Source organism: Sus scrofa, chromosome 2, assembly GCF_000003025.6.
Source record: "Sus scrofa isolate TJ Tabasco breed Duroc chromosome 2, Sscrofa11.1, whole genome shotgun sequence".
NCBI classification, from domain to species: Eukaryota; Metazoa; Chordata; class Mammalia; order Artiodactyla; family Suidae; genus Sus; species Sus scrofa.
This window is the reverse complement of record NC_010444.4, coordinates 100,528,297-100,550,674: the sequence shown is the minus strand read 5'-3', so window position 1 is coordinate 100,550,674 and position 22,378 is coordinate 100,528,297. Positions and strand designations below refer to the sequence as shown.

The window sequence follows — 22,378 nt, the reverse complement described above, 5'->3', positions numbered from 1 at the left end:
CTGATATGTTTGCACTTCTTGACTCTGTGTTCCCCTCCAACTTATCTTTCTTAGGAGGTTAGGCATAATTTAGTCTATTTGTTATTTGCACAATGGTTTTGTGTCCTCTTCTACCCAAGAAATAAGCACAGTGAAAGACTAGGCTTTTGAAGAGCTTCCTCAAACATTCATTATTTTTATGATGACTTTGAAACTCAAGAGAAAAAAAACTATTAGTCAAGAAAAAAGTAAAGCTGTGACACTGGCTTTGGGAAGGCTCTGTTTCTTAATAGCCCAAACCACTTCCAGGTAATGTTTGAAAGTCGTCATATGTTATGCAATTGCTCAGGTTTATATCGATTTTAGTGTTCTGGGCATCCATTTCTGAATAACCAAACATCTAAAACCACAGTGGCCTAAAACAACAATCTGCTATTATCTTTCATGAATCCATGGATTGACTGAGCTCAGCTGGGAGGTTTTGCCTGGGATTTTAATACAGTTATGATCAAATTTTCATTAGGGCTGGAGTCATCCGAAAGGTCACTGAGCTGGACATCCAAAGTTGGCTCATTCACAAAGCTGGCAGTTGATGCTAGCTCTTGGCTGAGATTTCAGCTGGAGCTGTCTACTGGAGCACTACACATGACCTCTCCATGTATCTTGGGTTTCTTCCAATATGTGCTAGGTTCTACAAAGGATAATTCCAAGAGCAAGTAAATATTCCAGGAGTCTAAGACAATAGCTGCAGGACTTATTACCCAGCCTCAAAAGTCAAGCAGCATCATTTCTAGCATATTCTGTATTGGAAAAGAAAATTCTGAGGCCAGCCCACATTCAGGGGGAATAGTAATACAAGGGAATTAATACCATGAAGCTTGGTTCATGATGGGCTCAAAAAGGGTGGAGGAGAGGCAGTACCAGTCTTTGAGGTCTAGCTACCACACACTGTAAAACAATCAATCAGGACTGCCAGGGGAAAAACACACCAGTAGGTGTGGGTATTACTTAATGATGTTTCTACTGCTGGTGGAGTTGATTGTCCTCATTTACTCTCTTCCTTTTGGAGAAGTTATCAGTGTTTAATTTTACCCTGATTTCAGATTCTAGATCTCTTTTCCTAGTTCCATTCTTTCAAACATCCTTAGATCCTTTATCATTAAACCTAAATGTCTCCAAAGGTGTTCAGATATGGTAACATATGAAACATTTCTCATACTTCTTATCTCTTTGCCTCTGGTCCTTCCATAAGACTGAATGTAAGCAAGGTACCATTTTTTTGCTTCAAGATATTCAGCTAGCATTAACTTAAGTACCATATGCTTGTCATGGGAGACACAAAGAAGCATAAGCCAGCTTCTACTCCTAAGGGATAAACAAACCTAAAGAAGAAAAATGCCTATATTAGTTAAGATAAGGCTAAGCTGCTATAACAAAAAGACCCCAGATATATAGAGACATAGAAGTTTATTTCTTTCACACATAACCGTCCAAGGAGGGCATTCCAGATAAACAAATGGCACTGCTCCACACAACCAGGTTCAGGGTCATACCCATCTCCTTAAGACATTGGCCAGAAGTGTAACATATCAATCCCACACTCATTACATTGGAAAGGATATAGTCATATGGCCACATTTGACTATAAGGAAGACTGGCAAATGTTATAGGTTGGGCGTCTATGCATGTTTCAATTGTTTTAACAAAGGTTTTTATGAATGGTTAGCAACTTCCACAACAGCATGTAAATAAATCATTACAAAGCAATGTGATAGTGTTACACTGGAAAAACATATGCAGTGCTATGAATGCACAGTGGGAAGTCACTGGCTTAGCTTGACTGTTTAAGGAGAGTTTTCACTAGAAGGAAAATTTGAACTGTTTCCAGAGATTACTGGACTAGAGAAAAACAGGGCATTCTACACAGAAAAGATAAGGTCACATGCCCAAATACAGAATACAACTAGTGTGAGTGTTTCATTGAATGGCAAAATTTTAGTATGGCTGAGCATAAGTGCCCATGAAATGAGGCATTATAGGAAATAAGGTCTATAAGATAGAGAGGATTCTGCTGAAGTAGCTTGGACTTTGTTCTCTAGGGATAGTGGAAAACCATCACAATTTTATAAGTTTAGGACTAGCACAACCAGATTGGTGGTGCTGATGTGAGGATAGACTGGAGGAGAAGAGATTAAATAAGATGAGACCAGTTAGGAGTATATTCAAAGAAGTTGTGATGAGAATTAAATCAGAGTGGTTATCATGGAGATGGGAGAGGAAGGAGTACATTGCTAGGCAACAGGGACTACAACTTACTTGCTGCAAAGGTGGGAAATTGAGAAAGAGAATGAGTGCTTCCTTCTTGTGCATGGTGGATGATCACTGATGCCATTAGCCAATACCAGCCCAAGAGGAGAAAAATTTAATAGGGCAGTATTTTTCATTTGTTTTGGGACATAAAGAATTTTTTGGTATCTACCTGTTTTTGCTGGGCTTGAGAGTAAGGAAAAGAACAGTGAGTGAGTCTCAGATCTAAATTGACTCCAGACAAGTATCTTTATTTTTTTAACTATTTGAGCAGACATCTGGGAGAATGCAGTTTGGCCTAGTCCAGTCTATGATGGTAATAATTCTGATGATTCATCACCACTTTTACAATGCCAAAGCAAAGTATTGTGGTTTTTGACACAACACTCATTCACTTAGGTTCAGCCACTCTGCACCTGCCAAAGACCAGGTTCTATACTAGGTACTAAGAACACAACTCTAAAACAACACACACATCCCTGCTCTTAAAAAGCTAAGGACAGAAAAATATAAGTTAGCCATAACTGGTTCATAAGGATGGCAGTCATATGTAGGAGGTAAGGGTTGGGGTGCAGAAAGTAGTTTTTCAGGTTCTAGGCAAAGACAAATTCAAGAGAATACAATGTACATTTGAGGACTAGAGAAAGTCCAATATTATCATAGAGTATGAGGGTAGAGTTGCAAAAAGAAATGAGGAGAGTAAGCAGGAACCAGATTATGGCAAGCCTTCTCTACTTTGTGATAGAACTTGGAAAGAATGGTTCTAAGAAAGGGAATGTAAATTCAAAAGAATAACGTTCTAGTTGTGATAAGAGAAATGTGGAGAGTGATAGGATGATGAGACTAAAGCAAAACTAACTGGATTATGATGACCAGGATGAGACAGTGGAGATGGAAAAAAAAATATTTTGATGGTAGGGGCGTCAACAGGACCTAAAATAATGGGTATTAGAATGGAAAGCATTGAGGTTGGTACCCAGAGTACTGGTTTGGGCAATTGTGTGGATATTCTATCATTAACAGAAAAACTTAAGTTGGGAAGAAAAGCATATCTGGGGGGGAATGATGAATTCAGTTTTGACATGCTGAATTGGCAGTGCCTACAAGACTTCCAAGTAGAAATGAACTAAGCTATTATATATATTAACTGAAGCTGAAGAGATGGAGATTTGCAAGTGATAGGATGATGAAGTGTCCCTCAGAGGGCATGTTCAGAGAGAAGCCCAGCATGTGGCGGCTGCGCAGCGAGGTCCTTAAAGAACTGCAAAGAAGGAACCGCTAGAGAACTAAAGAGGAAGGAAAGCCAAAGAAAGAGAATGCTCTGAGTCAAAGGGCTGGTAACTAGTATCAAATGCTATTAAATTTGGGTTTATTTGATAAGCAGGAAGGCTAAACCTATTTTTTATAATTATTAGCCATTTTGTATTTATCTTTTAAATTAGCAGATCTTTTTCTATTGAATTTTTGTCATTTTCTTACTGATTTGTAGGAGTTCTTTATAAATGATGGGTAACAATCCTTGTTATATGTGGCATATTTTTGCCCAGTTTGTCTTTTATCTTTCCATTTTGCTTATGAACTATTTTTTATACAAAAGTTTTTAATTTCTTTGGAGCCAAAAATGTCAATCATGTTTTCTGTAGTTTCTGGTCTTACTGTCATGCCTTAAATCCCACCCCATACTTACACACAAATTCTCTTTGATTTTCTCTTAGTGCCCTTATGATTTTTTTTTAAATCATAACATGTGGAGAGTTGTCTAAGATTAAGTCATACAATGACTGAGCAGTACTGAGGGCCCAGTTATGGTTGATAATGATTTGTTCAACAAGCTGTTATCCAGAGAAGCCAATCAGCTGATTTATCCAACCTTGGGGTTTTCCAGGCAAGTGCACCTAATGAGGAGAGGCAGTTTGGGGAAACATATTGAAGTGTTGGGCCTGGACTGTAAGCAGTTAAGAAGAGAAGTGAAAACAGAAAAAGTCTAGTAGCGAAAAAGGATAGTGAATAATGAAGCTCTCTGAGATTTTTTTAGGGTTGGAAAAGGATATTATTTGAGTAAGGTGGTTAAAAAGATAGGAGGTTGAGTCAAATTGGACAATTGTACAAATTTATTATTTCAGAAGAGTACTGCAGTGACCAAAGATAAACATGAAGAATGGATAGCTGAGTGGAGTGGAGGAGAAAGTCACTGAAGATCAAGGAGTGGAGGGGCCAGAGCATTGGCTAGATTATCCATGTAGATGTTAGAGTCTCCCAAGACTACAGTTGGACTTGGATGAAGAGAATCATCCTTCGAACATCTAGGTTTTCTCTCACCAGCACCTTTGGCAACCTTCATCTGTCTTTAAGAAACTCCTCCCCAGTTGCTAAAGAATAAGTCATGGTTTATTAGATATCAGTAGCAAAGATAGAACTATCTACCCTTCTTGCTTCTGGTCAAGTATTCATGTTGGGGTCAGCAACTGATAGTGCATATAAAGCAGTTAATAGTGTTACTACTAATGTGTGTTGGACACTGTGTTAGCTCAGTAGTCAATTCATTACAGCAGTTATATTAATTGAGGGAGATGATTTATATATGTGTGTGTTTTATTTTATTATTTTTTTTTCATTTTACAACTGCATCTGCAGCATATGGAAGTTCCCAGGCTAGGGGTCAAATCAGAGCTGTAACTTCCAGCCTACACCACACCAGATCCGAGATGCATCTGTGACTCACACTGCAGCTTGCAGCAATGCTGGACCCTTAATCCACTGAACAAGGACAGGGATCAAACCCACATCGTCACAGACACTATGTCAGTTTTTTAACCCACTGAGCCATGACAGGAACTCCTGTATGTGTTTTTTAATTGGTGTTTGTTTAGTCTTCCTTTCTTTTTTTCTTTTTTTCTTTTTTTTTTTTTTTTATCTTTTGTCTTTTTAGGGCCACACCCGCAGCATATGAAGGTTCCCAGCCTAGGGGTTGAATTGGAGCTGTTGCTGCTGGCCTACGCCAGAGCCAAAGCAACGCCAGATCTGAGCTGCGTCTGCAGCCTATGCCACAGCTCACAGCAACACCAGACCCTTAACCCACTGAGCAAGCCAGGGATCAAACCCACAACTTCATAGTTCCTAGTTGGATTCATTTCCACTGAGCCAAGGTGGGAACTCCTAGTCTTCCTTTCAAGTTTAAGGTTTGGAATTTCAGCAGCCCTGCGTCCAGCGCATATGTAAAAATGACCAGGCAGCTTCACCTTGAGCTTGTTTCTGGAATTTTGAAAGAGTTGGAAGTGCATCTGAGAAACAATTAGAGCCTCATGTTCAAGTCCAGAGAAAGTAAAAAGAGGCAAAAAGAAGCAAAGAAGAAACTAGAAGAATGTTTTTAGATTTTAGATAGAACAATTACTGGGTTAGTTTCTTTTCCTCTACCTTGACACATTTTCTCACTTGACTCTGAGCCACACCCCAAGAGATGAGAATCCTGGGTGTAGCCCAAGAATCTGCATTCCTAACAAATACCCCTCCTTAGTCTGCAGTGTACACACAAACATTTGAAAACCACTGACTTTAGCTTTTAGGACCTGCAGTTCTTTTGTCAGTATACTTGTGAGAAATGGTGTGATAAGGAGAATCAAGGTTTATGGGTATTTTTTTAGTTTTTTTAAGTTTATTTTCAATATAGAAAATATGGTGAAAAAATAATAATTGCACCAAGAATATACACAAGTAGAAAGAGAACTTTAACTCTTCTCTGAATCTACATCCCTTCTTTTCCTCACTCAGTTAAAATAATTATTCAGTATTCATCTTAATAAAAAATAAACTCTTTGCTGCTGAAGTTCACATTCATTTTTATAAGTTAAAAAAGAACTAGTATAAACCTTAAATGTAACAGTGCTACTCTATAATCTAATAGCATCTTTCCATAGTGAAGCTCGAAATAAATTAGAAAACTTATCAGCACTATTCAATATAGAACACTTCTCATGAGAAATATTATGAATATGAGATTGAAAATGATTTAAGTTAGTAACAAAAGAAGTATTTCAAAGCCACACACCCTGAGACTTTTGTTGTCCACTCACAGTGAGGCAGCTCACGGAAATATAACTCTTTAGTTACTATTTACATAATTTTTACTGCAGTTTTAAGCTAGAAAGTGTAGAAGTAATGATTCTCACTATGACACTTCAATGTATAGCAACATTGCAAGAAACATAAATGCTGCAAACTGGATTTGTTAAGATAATGTAGTTAAATATTATGAGTATTCTAACATTTACCCATTTTATAATCTATGTTCATTTATTTTCAGATTTTAACTTAAGTGACTTGGCTAAGTAAGAATTTTTTTTGGTAGAAAGGATACAAACCTCTGTGCTAGGCACAACCAGAAGTTCAAAAAGAAAACAGAAAGAACACCTGTTCCCCAAGGACCAGAGAATGACTAGGACTTTGTGACTAAATCTCCAAATAGCAGGTTCAAATAAGAGTAATTTAGTGCCATTAATTTTTAGAGTCTTTTAAAAATTTTTTCTATTTGTCTGAAATCCTACCTGGAAGTATACTGAGGGTAGTCAGACCCATTTGTGTATGATTCATTGATTCACTTCTTCACTTGACAAATATTTACTGAGCATATGCTCCCTGCTAGGAGCAGAAGATAAATGGCGAATGAGACTAATGAAGAAGATAATGACAATGTTGATAGTGATAATAGCAGCTAACATGTATTGAGTGCTCCCCAAGTGCAAGTATTTATGTGGATTAATTCTCACAGTAACTCTATGAGGCAGATTCTATTACTCCTACATTTTGCAGGTGAGGAAACAGGCTTGGAGAGGTCTCACAGCTATGAAATAGTGCAACCAGAATTCAAACACTACAAATATGAATCCAAGGGCCAGATTTTTAACTAATAAACTCAAAGATATTCCTTTTCCTTATGGAGCTTATATTCTAGCAGTTCATTTGTTTAAAAAATACTTAATGAGTATCTATTATGTGCCAGGTACAGTCTTAGGCCCCAGGTACAGTGGTGAAGGGACCAACAGGGTCATTGCTGTCATGGCCTGTACCTCCCAGATCCTCTCATAAGGGATGAAAAAAAGGAATAAAGTATATACACTTTCCAAATAAAATTCCAAATATATTTTCCAGTAGATTTCTAAACTACTAAATATAAGACACTGTGTTAATAATTTTTAAAAAGTACTGTATATTCAGAAAGGGAAATGTTATTTTTATACTTTAAAAAGAGTTCATTTTCAGAGTTCTCTTCGTGGCTCAGCAGTTAACGAACCCGACTAGGATCCATAAGGACGTGGGTTCGATCTCTGGCCTTGTTCAGTGGGTTTAGGATCTGGTGTTGCTGTGAGCTGTGGTGTAGGTCGCAGACACGGCTCAGATCCTGTGATGCTGTGGCTGTGGCGTAGGCCAGCAGCTGTAGCTCCAATTTGTCCCCTAGCCTGGGAACTTCCATATGTTGCAGGTGCAGTCCTAAAAAAAGCTAAAAAAATGAGTTCATTTTCATTTGCGGTTAAACATGTATATTTTATGTTAAAAAAAATACCTTTTTTGCTTAATGAAAACATATTCAAAAGCTGTTTCAGTTGTTAGAAGGATTTTTATATCTAAATATGAGAACTTTTCATGAGGTAGGAATTCACTGAGGCCTTGTGTCACTTGAAGTTAAATGTTCTCCAAATTTCAGAATAATTTACAGTATTACTAGGCAACACTCATTTTTTTTTTGTCTTTTTTTTTTTTTTTTTTTTTGCTATTTCTTGGGCTGCTCCCTCGGCATATGGAGGTTCCCAGGCTAGGGGTCTAATCAGAGCTGTAGCCACCGGCCTATGCCAGACCCACAGCAACGCGGGATCCGAGCCGCGTCTGCAACCTACACCACAGCTCACGGCAACGCCGGATCGTTAACCCACTGAGCAAGGGCAGGGACCGAACACGCAACCTCAGGGTTCCTAGTCGGATTCGTTAACCACTGCGCCACGACGGGAACTCCAACACTCATTTTTTAATGGGCAGGACCAAACTGATTGTGAAGAATTTTTTTAAAAAAGTTATACTACAGTCTAAATTAAAATCAAAAAACTATTACGCATTTTGCAGTTTCATCAAGGACTGTTTATTAATTACAATGAAAGCCTTAAGATATTTATTAATGGGTCACCCTTCTTCTTACTTAAAATTTCTTCATTGGTGTAGAAATTTCTTTCCAAACTAAAATTGTTCTTTTATATGTAATAATCTGAAGCTGTACAAGATTATGTAAATTAAGAAAACACTGAATAGTAGAGTTTCAAGATTAAATAAATAATTCAAATATTCACTTAGGAAATGTCAACAAACAAAGGTGAAAACTCTTGGAGTTCCTGCTGTGGCACAGTGGATTAAGAATCTGACTGCAGCCACTTGGGTTGCTGTGGAGGCATGGGTTTGATCCCAGGACCGGTGCAGTGGGTTAAGAGATCTGATGTTGCTGCAGCTGCAGTACAGGCAGCAACTTGACTTGGATTCAGTCCCTGGCCTAGAAGCTTCCATATGCTGCAAGTGCAGCCATTAAAAAAAAAAAAAAAAAAAAAGGTTGAAAACTCTTGCCTGAGCAGTCACTATTAATATCTTTGTAAGCCACTATGTAGTTAGTTTGTAAGTGAATACTTAGGCTCCTGGTTAAGGTCCTTCTCTTTTCTCTGGTTTAGATACAAGGGAAGGTGCTAAATTCCGGCAGACAAAGCCTGTGCCTGGACTCAGTGAGCTTACACAATGTAGCCAAAGAGGTATAAAATATATACATAAAAGAAATACATCTGAAAAGAAAAGATCATTAACAGTTTTGTAAAAAGTAGTTCAGGTAATGAGGTCAGAAGTTGCATATTATGTTCATTTGACAGTCTGAACTGATTTAATCAGAGAAGTCATCAGTAGTTTTGTGGAGAGGGGGAGGCTATCTAGACAAAGAAAGATAGTGGAATCCTAGATAGAAAGAAGTTGGTAAATTCAGTGACATTTTGGCTGGAGTCTGTTTAAGGAAGTTGTGAAAGATAAAGTTGAATAGGAATGTACAAGCAGCATCTAGAGAACTTGAAGAATATAAACTTTAATTTACAGACCACAAAGAATCACTAAGGAGTTCCCATTGTGGCTCAGTGGTAACAAATCCAACTAGTATCCATGAGGATGCAGGTTTGATCCCTGGCCATGCTCAGTGTGTTAAGGATCCAGAATTGCTGTGAGCTGTGGTGTAGGTTGGCAACTACAGTTCGGATTCAAACCCTAGCCTGGGAACTTCATATGCTGCAGTTACGGCCCTAAAAAGACCAAAAAAAAAAAAAAAAAAATTACTGAAAGTTTTTGAACAGGGAAATATACTGAAAGCAACATTTAGAAGGATTAACTAGCTAGTGAATGTGTAGGATGGACTGAAGACCAGTTGAGAGAGTATTACAGTAGCTGGGGCTAGTGTTACCCAAACCATGCTCTTTAGAATACTTTTCATGAGATAGTTTAATAAAAGCTTCTTTGAGGGAGATTTTTTTCTTCATGGAAAAATGGGAACATTGCATATGACATTTTCTCATGGAGTTACAATGGATATTTATTCATTAAAGGGCTGTACCAAAGAAACTCATAAATTCACAAATTTATTTGCACATAAAAGGCTTTTTCATTGCATATCTATTCATAAACATACCACTGCGTTCCATTGAAATCATTTTCAATATTTAGAAATTTTAGTCTTATCAATTACTTACTTCTTAAGAATTCCATCAAAGAAATAAGAATAGAGGGGGGAAATGAAATAAAAACTGTTTTGGAAAGGGACATAGATATCATGTAATTTAATCTTACTGATCAGAAACTAAGTGGTACGTTGGAGTTAATGACTTTCCAGTCAAATTAAATGCTGCTTTTAATGATATTTGTTTACAGCCCTCTCTCCTTCACTAAACCTTAAAATAAGATTAACCCATTTCTTATCATCTTTGTAATCTCTGCATCTGGCTCATGTAGGTAGTGGAAAAGTATGCATTGAGTTGAAAGTGATGAGAAAACTAGAGTTTTTAATTTACTGTGGTCTCACTGATGGTAACAGGATTCATTGAAAATAAATGATTCCAAGAATTACGTATAAAACTTTAGTTATCGGAATAAAGAAACTTGAAGATAAGAGGCCTGACATATTCCAGATATAAATCTAAAACTGGCAATATCTTGATCTAGTCAACTTAACTCCTCTTGACCTCTATTTCCTCATCCAAGTCTCAGCTTCAAAATATTGGGAGATCTACATTTTCATTACTATAAACAATCAAAAATTAACTGGATGTTGTGATTTCTTTCACATTGGAAATATTTTCTCATGAGGGACCATGTTTAAATACTGAAGACTTTTTAAGTATTTTTTTTTAATGGCTGCACTCCCAGCATATGGAAGTTTCTGGGACAGGAACTGAATCCCAGCCACAGCTGAGACCTATGCCACTACAGGGCCCGGGATCAAACCCACACCTCCTCAGAGACTGGAGCTGCTACAGTCGGATTTTTAACCCACTGTGCCACAGAAGAAACTCCTTAAATATTCTTTATATTAGTGCTTCTATATTCCTGAACTTCACACCTTTCTCTATTTTCTTATTTTTCCTCTTTCCAGGTATATCAAAGATGATGGAATCTTTGAAAGCATACCAATGTGTGTGCTTATGTAATATTAGGACTGAAAATTTTTAAATCTTAAAATGTGAACACTCCAGTTGTCAGAAGATCATAAAGTCTTTACTTTTAAGGACTGTTAAAAATCACCTTCTGTGAGATCTCAGCTTTGGGATTTTTCTGACATTTCAAGACTTAAATTTGAAAGTGTAGAATCTCTATAAATACAGCATTACCACAAGCCCAAAAAAGTCAAGAAATGCGAAAGGTTAGATTCTTACTAACTCCTCTCCCACATTATGCTCTAAATTGAGTTATGCATCTTAGAGTTAAATACGTAATCAGAAATACTTGATATGAAATATAGTTTAAATTATGACATATTAAGCTTTTCTCTTTGAATTTTGGGAAATAAAATTGTGTATCTAAATCATGCAAAAATCACATTTTTTGTATGTGCCCTTAAGGCTTTTTTATGTTTTCTTCACATAGTCCCCTCATTTACAACTTTATCTTTCTGTGGACTAACCATATGGGAAATCCACTATTTTAAACTTAAGCTATTTTTGTGGTGTTACTGCATAAGAAAATGCCTTTAAAGTAGAAAAATTATATGTATATATTTTTTACCAGATTTATGTAAATAAAAATTAATTTTTTTCTAGTGGTCATTTCTTGGTTCAATTCAAAGTATACAATTTTTAATCCCTGATTATCTTTAAAAAGTCTCCATTGCCATGGCCAAGAGAAATTGGAAGATAATAAAGGAGAATTGCCACGAGACCTGGCCATTTTCACCATGTTGAAGATTTAAAATTGTGTGTAATTTACATGAGACATATAAATGAAAGGATAGACTTCAGTAGGATTTTTTTTTTTTTGCTTTAAAAATAGGGTATTTCTCTCCTGCAGCAGCATCTCACATCTCATACATATGTGCATATTTAGTTTTCTGTGTAGCATTCAGTCCCAAGAACACTAATTATAATTTTAAATTATCAATAAGATATAGGCTTAAAGTACAGTAGATGTTAAATTTCATATCTCTTGTAAGATTCCCTATCTAAAAGCAACTACTTTTTGCCTTTATTTTCTTTTTTTTTCAATTCTTGAGAACTTTATAGTCACTTGTATCTTTCCTTTTAAAAGTTAAAAACACTCGTTGAATTTGTAGTGTGCAAATAGATATATTGCTTTTATGTCTAAAAAAGATATTACTGATGGTGATTATCAGTACATCAGGGAGGGCACAAGTGAAAAACCAACACACAGCCCTCAGTTCATATTGAACCACCTAAAAGTGTTTCTTTGAAGGCCCTGTTGGTAGCACTTATGAAGTGGTATGCCGTTGATCTATCGGTATGCCTGCTTCTATTGTTTACCAAAAAGCCTTAGTTATACCGCATTTAGGTTTTTGCTTATTTGTTCATTGTCTTTGAAATAGTTCCTTCATCCACCTTGATTATAGAGGCCCCAGCACGCTTGCCAAACAGCAGTTCCCTAGGAGTTCTGCTGTTGTTCGAAATCTCCACCCTAATTTTTATATTTTTCTTCTATTGAAAAGCTAGTTATAGTCTGTCATTTCATTGTCTTTTATATTTGGTACACCACAAACAATCATGTTGAAACTTCTCCAGAACTAAAATGTAATTTCTGTAGCAGATTCAGCTTTAGGAACCATATACAAATGTTAACACTGCTCTATAGAATATTATTGTCTAGGGTTTGGTGCCGTGTTAGAGCCATCTAAATCAGCCAGCTTCCCAAAGAATATTCTGCTCTCTTTGCATAATGAGATTATTTCCGGAAATGACTCTCTTGGCCCAAGATGTGCTACCCTCTCAAATCATATGGGTCCTTTAAGCACTTTCAGCATGCTTTGCAATCATTTTCAGTTGTTCCATCATTACTCCTTGATATACAGAGACATTCGGCTACACAGTGGGTAAGAGGTAGAGGTAGGACTAAAAACCCCAGGACAGGGAGCAAGGCCCAGTTTGGTCTCTCCTTGGCTCAGGTCCATTTTGGACAGCTCATTGTTTTTCTTTGATGTGTGAGGTTTAATTGCTTATCTCTAAACATAAGGCTCAATTGGTGGGAGCTTATGTGGGGAAAGCCATTTGCCCTTTTCCTGAATTAAAAAACTGAGCATTATTAACAGTTTATTTTCCATAGAAAACCATGCTTTAAGTGTGCTATAAAAGTGTCATTTTTGATTGCAGAGTTTTGCCCAGGCTAGTCCCTGATTTTTTTTGTGACCTCACAAGAGCCTCTCGTGCCTGCCTGGCCACAAAGCTTGATTATTTTGTAATTTGATCTTAGTGGGGATTCCAGCCGTGCTTCCCTGCTCGTGGGCAACAGAATGTGGCAGCATGCCTGCTCTCTTGCCTGAGCTACTATGATCAGATTATGCCTTCTCAGCATTTCTTACATTGGCTGCCTACATTGAAGTTCAGAGAAGCTTGAAGTCAGCCCACTTGAGTTTTACAGCCCTTCACAGAGACAGAATTGGAACTACTAGAGCACTCATGGAATCTTGGCCTCACATGTGTCTCCTGTTAAGAGAGTCAGAAAGTCACTCCACGCTGAAAATCTCTATCAATAAAAAATTTTAAGTGAATTTTTTTGGTCATGCAGTTCCCAGAAACCATTGTTTCCCAACTTTGATGTTATTTTTAGAACTGTCAGCTTTTAGATATTTCTAAAACATATTAAGGATCTTCATAAAGGATAGGAAAATTCTACTTTTTGTTGTTTGTTGTTAATAGCAAACCATTACAGGACATCATAGTTAGCAGAGCACCCTTCTCTGTGTATTATTCGTTTAGCCAGGTATTTGTGGAATGATGACGTTTGTCAACATCTTTATGAGATAACATGACTTCATCCTGTTGAGGTTGCAGGAGAACACAGTTTCCAACCTGGCACTGCGACATGACATGGAAAATTCAGAACCCATACTGCTCCCATTTCCTTCATCCAAGATATGAGTTGAGCACCAAGAATGTTCAGGCCCTCCGTGAGGCACCGGAGATATAGGGCTGAGCTAGATACACAGTGTCTGCCCGCCTGAGTTTACAATTTCATCTTGAAAATAAAAGCTGTTCTATACTCAATGTATTTAGAAACCTTTTAAAATCATGCATAATAAAGTATGTTACATTCGAATGATTCCAAATTTTGTAAAATATGAATGGACTTTAGAGATAATTTCACAGAGCATCCTTCATCCTACAATAAAATCCCCTCTATGGTGTTTCTTCATAGGAGTGAGCAAAATATACAGTTCATGTTTCATTGTTCAAAAATGAAGAAATCGTGATTATGGGTTAAGATATAATCTAAACTACAGCCAAAGCGCAATTAAAACAGTTTTGTTTTCTGACATTATCATTCATACGTTCAGTGGACCAACAAGAAAGCTTGGAACATGAAGCATAAACAATGTGGTGCCAGTTTGCTTTAAAATCCCTAATATATGTTTTGTAAACAAAGCTTATAAAACTTAGTACTCTACTAATTAAATAACAAGAAAGATTTTATGAACACATGAAAAGCCAGAATTTAAAATGCCTTTGGGGGAACAGGTGCTGTAATGACATCACTGTGTGTCACACAGCTTTTTTTTTTCCTCCTTTCCTTGATACTTACATTTGGTCATAATGGAAAGAAATTGATTCCAAATGTGTTTTCTTGACCTCCTTCTCCATTCATGTTAGTGCCTAACCTTAAATGATGTTTCTACAATCTCGGTTGTATTTACAGTAATTATATGCATAATGTAGCATATTATTGTCCGGACTTCCTGTTTAATCAGTACAGAGCCTCTTACAAGTGCAGCTGAAAAGGGCAAACAAAATTAAAGCTTTATATACCAAAACAAGTTTGATTTGCTAAGCTCCCAGCATTCCAAAGTACACAAATTTGTTCCACTAAGTTTTCCGATGGCTTGCAGATGGGCAATGATTAATCAGAGAGCTAACTGTGAAGTAGTTTGCAATTAAACTGGAAAGCTCTGAAGCATGCTAATTGAATCAGAAAATTAGAGACACTGAACAGTAATTGGCTATTTCTCATGCAGCAGGTGCCAGGCCACTCATCTGTGGAACAAGGTATTTAAGGCACATTAGCACTAGTAAAAATACTTCTTGATATGGAACAGTTAGATTTTCTGCTCATTTTCACCATGGATGTCAAAACATACAGCTGTGCTATCTGGTACTTGAAATTCATGTTTGAAGAATTTAAGTTAGGTAAACATATGAGAGAGAAGTACTGGGCAACCTCTAAGTGCCCAGGAAACATTGTAGAAGTGAAACCGAAAATGGGGGCTGAGGTTGTGTTTTTTTCAATTCAATCACTTTTGCTGTCTTATCATACAGATTTAGACATTGAATTTTCTGTTTAGTGTTAGTTTAAAGCAACAACAGTATAAATCTAGTACTGCTGTGAGATTAGTAGATACATAAAGCCAATTCATATCATGTCTCAGCATGAGTTTATCTCTTCTAATTAGTACCACCATTTTATAGAGTGAGCACATGCTATGAAAGTTTGTTTGCCATGCCAACAGGGACCAGGACAAGTAGTCTTTCTTTAGTAGAACGATCTACCATAGGCTTGAGAAAAACTCAAACCTAACCAGTGGATAACCAGGCAAAAAGGGGACTTAATATTTTCAACTGCATATATTTTTTGAATAGTAATCATTTTACATTTTATCATTTTATAGTAATCATTTCCATTTATCAAGGGTGGGGCATATGACTTCTGTTTCCATGCTTTAATTAGAGTTCATTATTGTTATTAGAAAGTGAAAAGTACAAAAGAAAATTAAAATATACTAAATTATACTGTGTTGGGAAGCAGACTATTACAATATTCACGTGCTAATCTTATTACTTAGCAGATGACTGCAGAAAATAGTGAGTTTGAACCAAGAGACATAAATTATAAATTATAAATTGTAAACAGTGCATAGGGGATATGTTATAACTGTGTCTCATTTAGATTGAGGCAGGGAGTTTTCTCTGCACAAATAATGTTCCTTCATTAAGTTTTAAAGTCTCTTTTATAATGTTTTCTTAGGAACATTTGGCAACATGTTACCAAAAAGGTTTTAAGTGGAACACACAAGTTTTTTAAAAGTATACCACACTACACACATACACTTTATGTCCCTAAGCTATAGACTTTCTTTTTTTTAAGTTAAAGCAAAAGCTCCTCTTTGGTAGGCCTCCTTCCCCACCCCCCAATAACCTGTGAACATTTTGCATTCTTTAGTTTGAAAGCAGTTCTGAAACATTTACATGATCAATGTCTTTTGCTTGAGGGATAAAGTTTGCTCTTCCATAGACAAGTGAGAACGTATTGATCATTTTATTCTATTTGCTATTTCTAAATTCAATATACCTCTTGAGTCGATAAGCGAGATCGAGAGCATATTCCTTTTTTGTGTGTGCCTGGTTGTAGCTTGTTCTCAAGATCCAAGATACATTTTTGATTAATCACGAATGCTCTGAGGTCATAGAGAGCAAATGTGTTTGTGGAGTGTCAGCTGATGCTGTCAGATAAATGTCTTAAGCTTAGCCAGGGTTCATGCCCCAGCTTTAGGCTGTGCCAAATGACTCCCCTTGTTGAGGAAGATAACAGCTACACTGGAGGCGACTGAGCTGTTTGTTCACTGAAAGGGCTGACCTTGCCATATGGGGCTACAATCAGGTGAAAGAAAGAGTATAGATGTTTTAATTGAAACTTTACAAATTTAAACTTTTCATTTGATTCAGATGATTTTGGTATCCACTAATTTACATGCCAGGCCTTATATCTAGGCTGATTATAACTACGTTTCTTCTCTGTTTCCAGTTAGTTTCCTTGGGATGAATAATTCCTCCAATATTGTTCTTAGTGTATTCTGAGAATACTTTGGCACTAGCAGTATGTTATTAAAATACTGCAAAAGCATGCAAATGCTTATTAGGATAAAAGAGATCTATTTCTCTTTGGATATGTCATAGAAATTCTTCATGCTTTGTAGTTTTGGCTTTCTTTTTCAAATCTACAAAATAAAAATATGGTCTGGGCAAAGAAAGGTCACTTGTGTTAATGACCCTTGTCCATGTACCTTCTTATCTTCAGAGGACTCATTTAATCACATTTACCCCCACTTACAGTAATTTGTCTTCTTTTACTAGACAGAGTCTATAAATAGAAAATAATGACAATCCTAAACTAACACCTGGAGAATGCTTTGCTTTGTACCAAGGCTTTCTCTGTTTGAGACTAAAGGCAGTCAGATTGATCATATGGTGATGCATAAATAAATGAACTCTCTGTGGGCTGTTAGTAGGCATTTGCTACAGAATACCTTCTAAAAAATAAGTAAGTGCCTTTCTTCCATCTTATCCCAGTTTGTTGTTGTCCCTAAAGAAACTGGTTTACTTTTCTTTCCTCTCAATAAGTTCATACTGCCATGGGTAACTCATCAGTGCTAATTAGACAAAATAATGCTCTTTAAAAAAAAAAGAAAGAAATAACACATCTGTCATGAACTCCCACCAGATCTCTTGGAAATGAGACATTTTAAATATTTTATGCTGAATACAAAATATCTTGAGGAAATGGTTTTATATTCTGTATCCCAAAACAAAGCCATCAGTGTCAGAGAGCAATGCTACTTAAAAACACTCCACTTTAAATTATTTTAGCTAAAATTCCCTCACACTTGAAATGCAAGTTCTACCTGCTGTATATAAAATCCAGATTATAAAGTAGAAAAGCTTAGTGGAACTAGAAGAAAATGAAGAATATAATTTTATTTTTGAAAACCTTGCCTTTATCAAGTGATACTAGAAAAATGTTACATTTCAGGAGTTCCCAGTGTGGCACAGTGGGTTAAGAATCCAGCTCATGTCACTGCGAAGGCACAGGTTCAGTCCCCAGCCTAGTGAAGTGGGTTAAAGGATCCCCAGCATTGCCACAGCTGTGACCTACATCTATAACATTTCTACTTTCACAATGCCCTCTACCTTGATCCTTTTCCAAATTAGTTCTTTTCATCTCATTTAAAGTTTGAGTTTAAGTAATCATTGATTTTAGCTACCAAACAATCAGCCTAAAAATGAAGAGTCAGTATAGGAGTTCCCTAGTGGCTCAGCAGGTTAAGGATCCAGCATTGTCACTGCTGGGATGTGAGTGGCTTCAATCCCTGACCTGGGAACCTCCAAATGCCATGGACGAGGCCGAAAAAAAAAGAATTAGTACTTTAAAGTGGTATTTTGCCTGAGCTGTCGGTCTCATATAGTATAAGAACTTGTTTGAAAAATTACTGGAAAGTTCTGGAAAGAATCAGTTACTACAGATCCATATTTTTTTCTATAAACCAAATTTTGCTTCATTTTTTTAAAAACATCTAAAGTCTGATGGTATTTTCAGTTTTTGATTAGAGTTATAATTCTTACCTTTTATAAATTAAATGGTGGAGATGGCTTTAATTATACATAAAGGTTTTTAAGGAAATAAATCCTCGCTCTTTTTATTTGCTATTTAGAACAAATGTTTAAGTAACATTATAATTCTACCTTAATTCACTTTACCATCCAAAGTTACTTTTTTACATTTAAATTTTTATTCTTCACACAGCAAAAATTTAATGCCGTGTTTTTGTTTCTCTGTTATGATTTTTTATATTCCACACTTTTTAGTTGATTAAAAAGGTAATAGTAAAATTGTTATTGACAATTATTACCCAGTAACAATAGATATAACAGTAATAATGACAATCTATATTCATTTTCTTAGACTAATTTGGCTTCATCAAGATTCTGGAGGGTTTGAAATTAACAGTGTCCTGTCGGATAAAATCTATGCAAAATGTCTTGTTTTAAGAGTTTATAATGCTTCCCATACTAATGAGGAAAACAATTCATCATTTTCAAGTGTATAATCAGTGTCAGCATTTTGTGTATCACAATGAAAGTCCTGAAACAGTGGCATTCTGGATGCTCCTGTGAGGAGCCAAAGAAAATCTCTTTCCTCTTGTAGAACACTTTTATAAAATTCCAAGTAAGAAAAAAAAATTAGTGCAATTATTTTAAACAATGCAATTGTAAATGAAAGTAGTGTGGATCTTTTCAGCATTGTCGAGTATACCATCACCATTGCATTTTTGTATATAAACAGAAGACTGAATATAGTTCTTGAGAAAGTCTGTCTCTTTCTATATTCAGAATTTTTACGTATTTAGGAATGTACAAGATATGTTTATGATCTTCCATTACTCATTACACATAATGAAATATAACAAATAAATAACGAAATTGTGCTTTAAATTGTTCTGTGTGAATATTCATTTTATGGGAATTAAAATAATCTGCTGTTTTTATACTGACCTTGAGGGCATTTCTAGATGGAACAGATCCTGAATTACGCTAAGTATATTTCCTTTACCCTCACAAAAGGCTTCAGCCTTGATGATCTGCATTTACTCTACACAGAGAGGAAACAGAAAGAAGGCAAGTGCTCCTGAAGCATGCAGAGCAAGGAGAAGATAAAAGCAAGGGCCAGATTGTTCAGGGACTTGGGTCCACATTTTTGTTTTGCTCTAAGTACAGTAGGATGCCATCGAAGGTTCTCGGAGAGTGATAGTATCTGATTATAGAGAGAAAAATGGATTGGTCAGGAAGCAAAAATGTAAGCGGCTGACCACTGAGGAAGCTATTGCAGTAGCTTAGGCAGGAGATTATAGTTGCTTGAATGGTGGTAGCCCTGAAGAAGAAATATCCAACATGTCTTAATCATTTGAAGATGGGATGTAAAGGAATGCAGGATGATTCCTAGATTTTTGGCTTGAATATCTGGATGAAATCATTTGCTGAGATGAGGAAGTCTAGGAAAGAAATAGGTTTAGGAAAGGTAATTGCAAGTAAAATTTTGACATTTAACCATGCTCTCTTTTTATCTTTAAACATTTATTGAAGAAAATATCCTGGAGATCATAGTTATTCGACTAGAATATAAGGATCTAGCAGTGTATGACAAGTGTTGACAGCTCATCATTGACTATCATGGGCTATGATATCCTCAAATTTATTTACTTCTGACCAATGCAGATTTCATGCACATTGTGCAGATCAGCAGTTGGCCACTGTGGTGGGGACAGTTTTTCCATAGCCCCAATATAACAATGAACATAGAACATGAAAAGCATGTTCTCTTTTCCTTGTTTTATTAAAGAATTTTAATAGAATTTTATTAAGAATCCACAGCTTAATATTACCTTACAAAGTTCAGAACTCTGTTTTATACATTTTCCCCCTAGTGGCTGAGTAACCCTATACAAAACAGTAACCCAGTCATCCCCATTCAAACTTGAAAAAAAGAGCCTCTCATACCTTTTCAGTTAGATATGAAGAAAAGATTTTCCCAGATACTACCCAGTTCTTCCCACTTCCCTGACAAAAGTTTTACCATTACAGTGTTATGGTACAAATGTCTGAAAACCAAACTTTCCAACTGCTGAGTGTTAATACCTTTTTAAAAGGTAACTTGGGTGCGTGTGTATGTGGTGTTTTGTTCATATGTTCACAACTCTAAGGAGCAAGGTTAACTGCTTTCGCAGACTGATTTTTATTTTTATCTTTTATGTGTTGGCGAACATACCATATAAAAACCAGAATTGTGATAAAGTGGTAAAAGTAATAAATAAAACCAGAATTGAAAGTTGACAAATTTGATGTTTTAGTTCAAAGATGCAAGTTAGGATGACTTTTTTGGGGGTATATAATGATTTTCATTTCTTCCATTATAGTTGGTTTACAGTGTTCTGTCAATTTTCTACTGTACAGCAAAGTGACCCAGTCACACATACATATATACATTCCTTTTCTCACATTATTCTCCATCATATACTCTATCATAAGTAACTAAATATAGTTCCCAGTGCTATACAGCAGGATTTCATTGCTTATCCATTCCAAAGACAATAGTTTGCATCTATTAATCCTAAATTCCAAGTCCATCCCACCCCCTCCCCCTTGGCAACCGCAAGTCTATTCTCCAAGTCCAAGAGTTTCTTTTCTCCAGAAAGGTGCATTTGTGCCACATAGTAGATTCTAGATATAAGTGATATCACATGATATTTGTCTTTCTCTTTCTGATTTACTTCACTTAGTATGAGAGTCTCTAGTTCCATCCATGTTGGCATTATTTTGTTCTTTCTTATGACTGAGTAGTATTCCATTGTGTATATATACCACATCTTCTTAATCCATTCATCTGTCAATGGACATTTAGGTTGTTTCCATGTCTTGGCTATTGTGAACAGTGCTGCAATGAACATACGGGTACGTGTGTCTTTTTCAAGGAAAGTTTTGTCTGGATATATGCCCAAGAGTTAGATTCCTGGGTCATATGGTAGTTCTATATTTAGTTTTCTGAGTTTACCTCCATACTGTTTTCCATAGTGGTTGTACCAATTTACATTCCAACTTGGGATGACTTTTAAAGTTATTATCCGGAGTTCCCGCTATGGCGCGACCAGATCAGCAAGAGCTTGGAAGCACTGGGACACAGGTTCCATCCCTGGCCTGGCACAGTAGGTTAAGGATCTAGCATTGCCACAGCTATGGCTTAGGTTGCAGCTACATACAGCTCAGATCTGATCCCTAGACTGGGAACTCTATATACAATGGGGCACCTACAGAAAATAATAATGATAAAGTTATGATCCCATCAACTTAATTTAGATATTAGATAGTTTAGAGAATACCAGTGTTATCCACAACCATTATTCAAACATTACACAAATTTCTGTATAATTATCAGCTTCCTTTTGTAAATATCAAATTATAGGCTGATCCAGCTTCCCCCCTGGCAGATTGACAGACCTGGTAGATTGAATAGGTGTGATGTTTGTGTTATATATTGATGCTAGTAAAGTTATCATTGTCTCTTTCATGGCCCAGTGATCAATAAGGAGGGAACAGAGTGAATGATAAGATAAAGAGAGAAGGCTTCGATAAGAAACCTGTCTTACCAAATGTTATGATGGAGGAGGACAAGTTACAAAGTGAAATAAAAGTGGGGAGGGAATAGCTCCAGGTTTATAGTCATGTCCCCTGTTCCTAAAACTCAAAAGAAAATAAAAGAAACCTATTAAATAGCATCTTAAATGCATTGAATTAAATGGATTCAAATTTGCGTTTTCCTCTGTCTAGCTATTGTTGGTATTTTGGAAACTCCTGTTTGTATTTATTTTCCCCAAGTGGCTTTTTAAAAACTCTGTCAACCAATATCCTGTTCTCATTCTTTTGTTATCCTTATTATAAGGATAGTGACCTGCTTTGCTTTTACAGATTATAGTCCATTATGCCTTACCAATAAAATATCATTAACTCATCACAATATTATTATATCACTTTTCAAGTTAGGGTAACTTTTT

The 22,378-nt window shown here is 36.3% G+C and overlaps 1 protein-coding gene across 10 annotated transcripts in view; it reads left to right on the top strand.

Moving 5' to 3' along the window:
• Positions 1–22,378, top strand: part of FAM172A (family with sequence similarity 172 member A) — a 415,825-nt gene that overhangs the window by 342,920 nt on the left and 50,527 nt on the right. Inside the window, exon 11 of one of the 10 annotated variants that reach the window (XM_021085390.1) lies at positions 13,842–14,106. The exons of the other annotated variants lie outside the window; for them this stretch is intronic. Coding sequence (XP_020941049.1) covers positions 13,842–13,876 — 35 coding nt within the window. The 3' untranslated portion in view covers positions 13,877–14,106. Of the gene's footprint in view, positions 1–13,841; positions 14,107–22,378 lie in introns of those variants that run through there. 10 annotated transcript variants of the gene reach the window in all.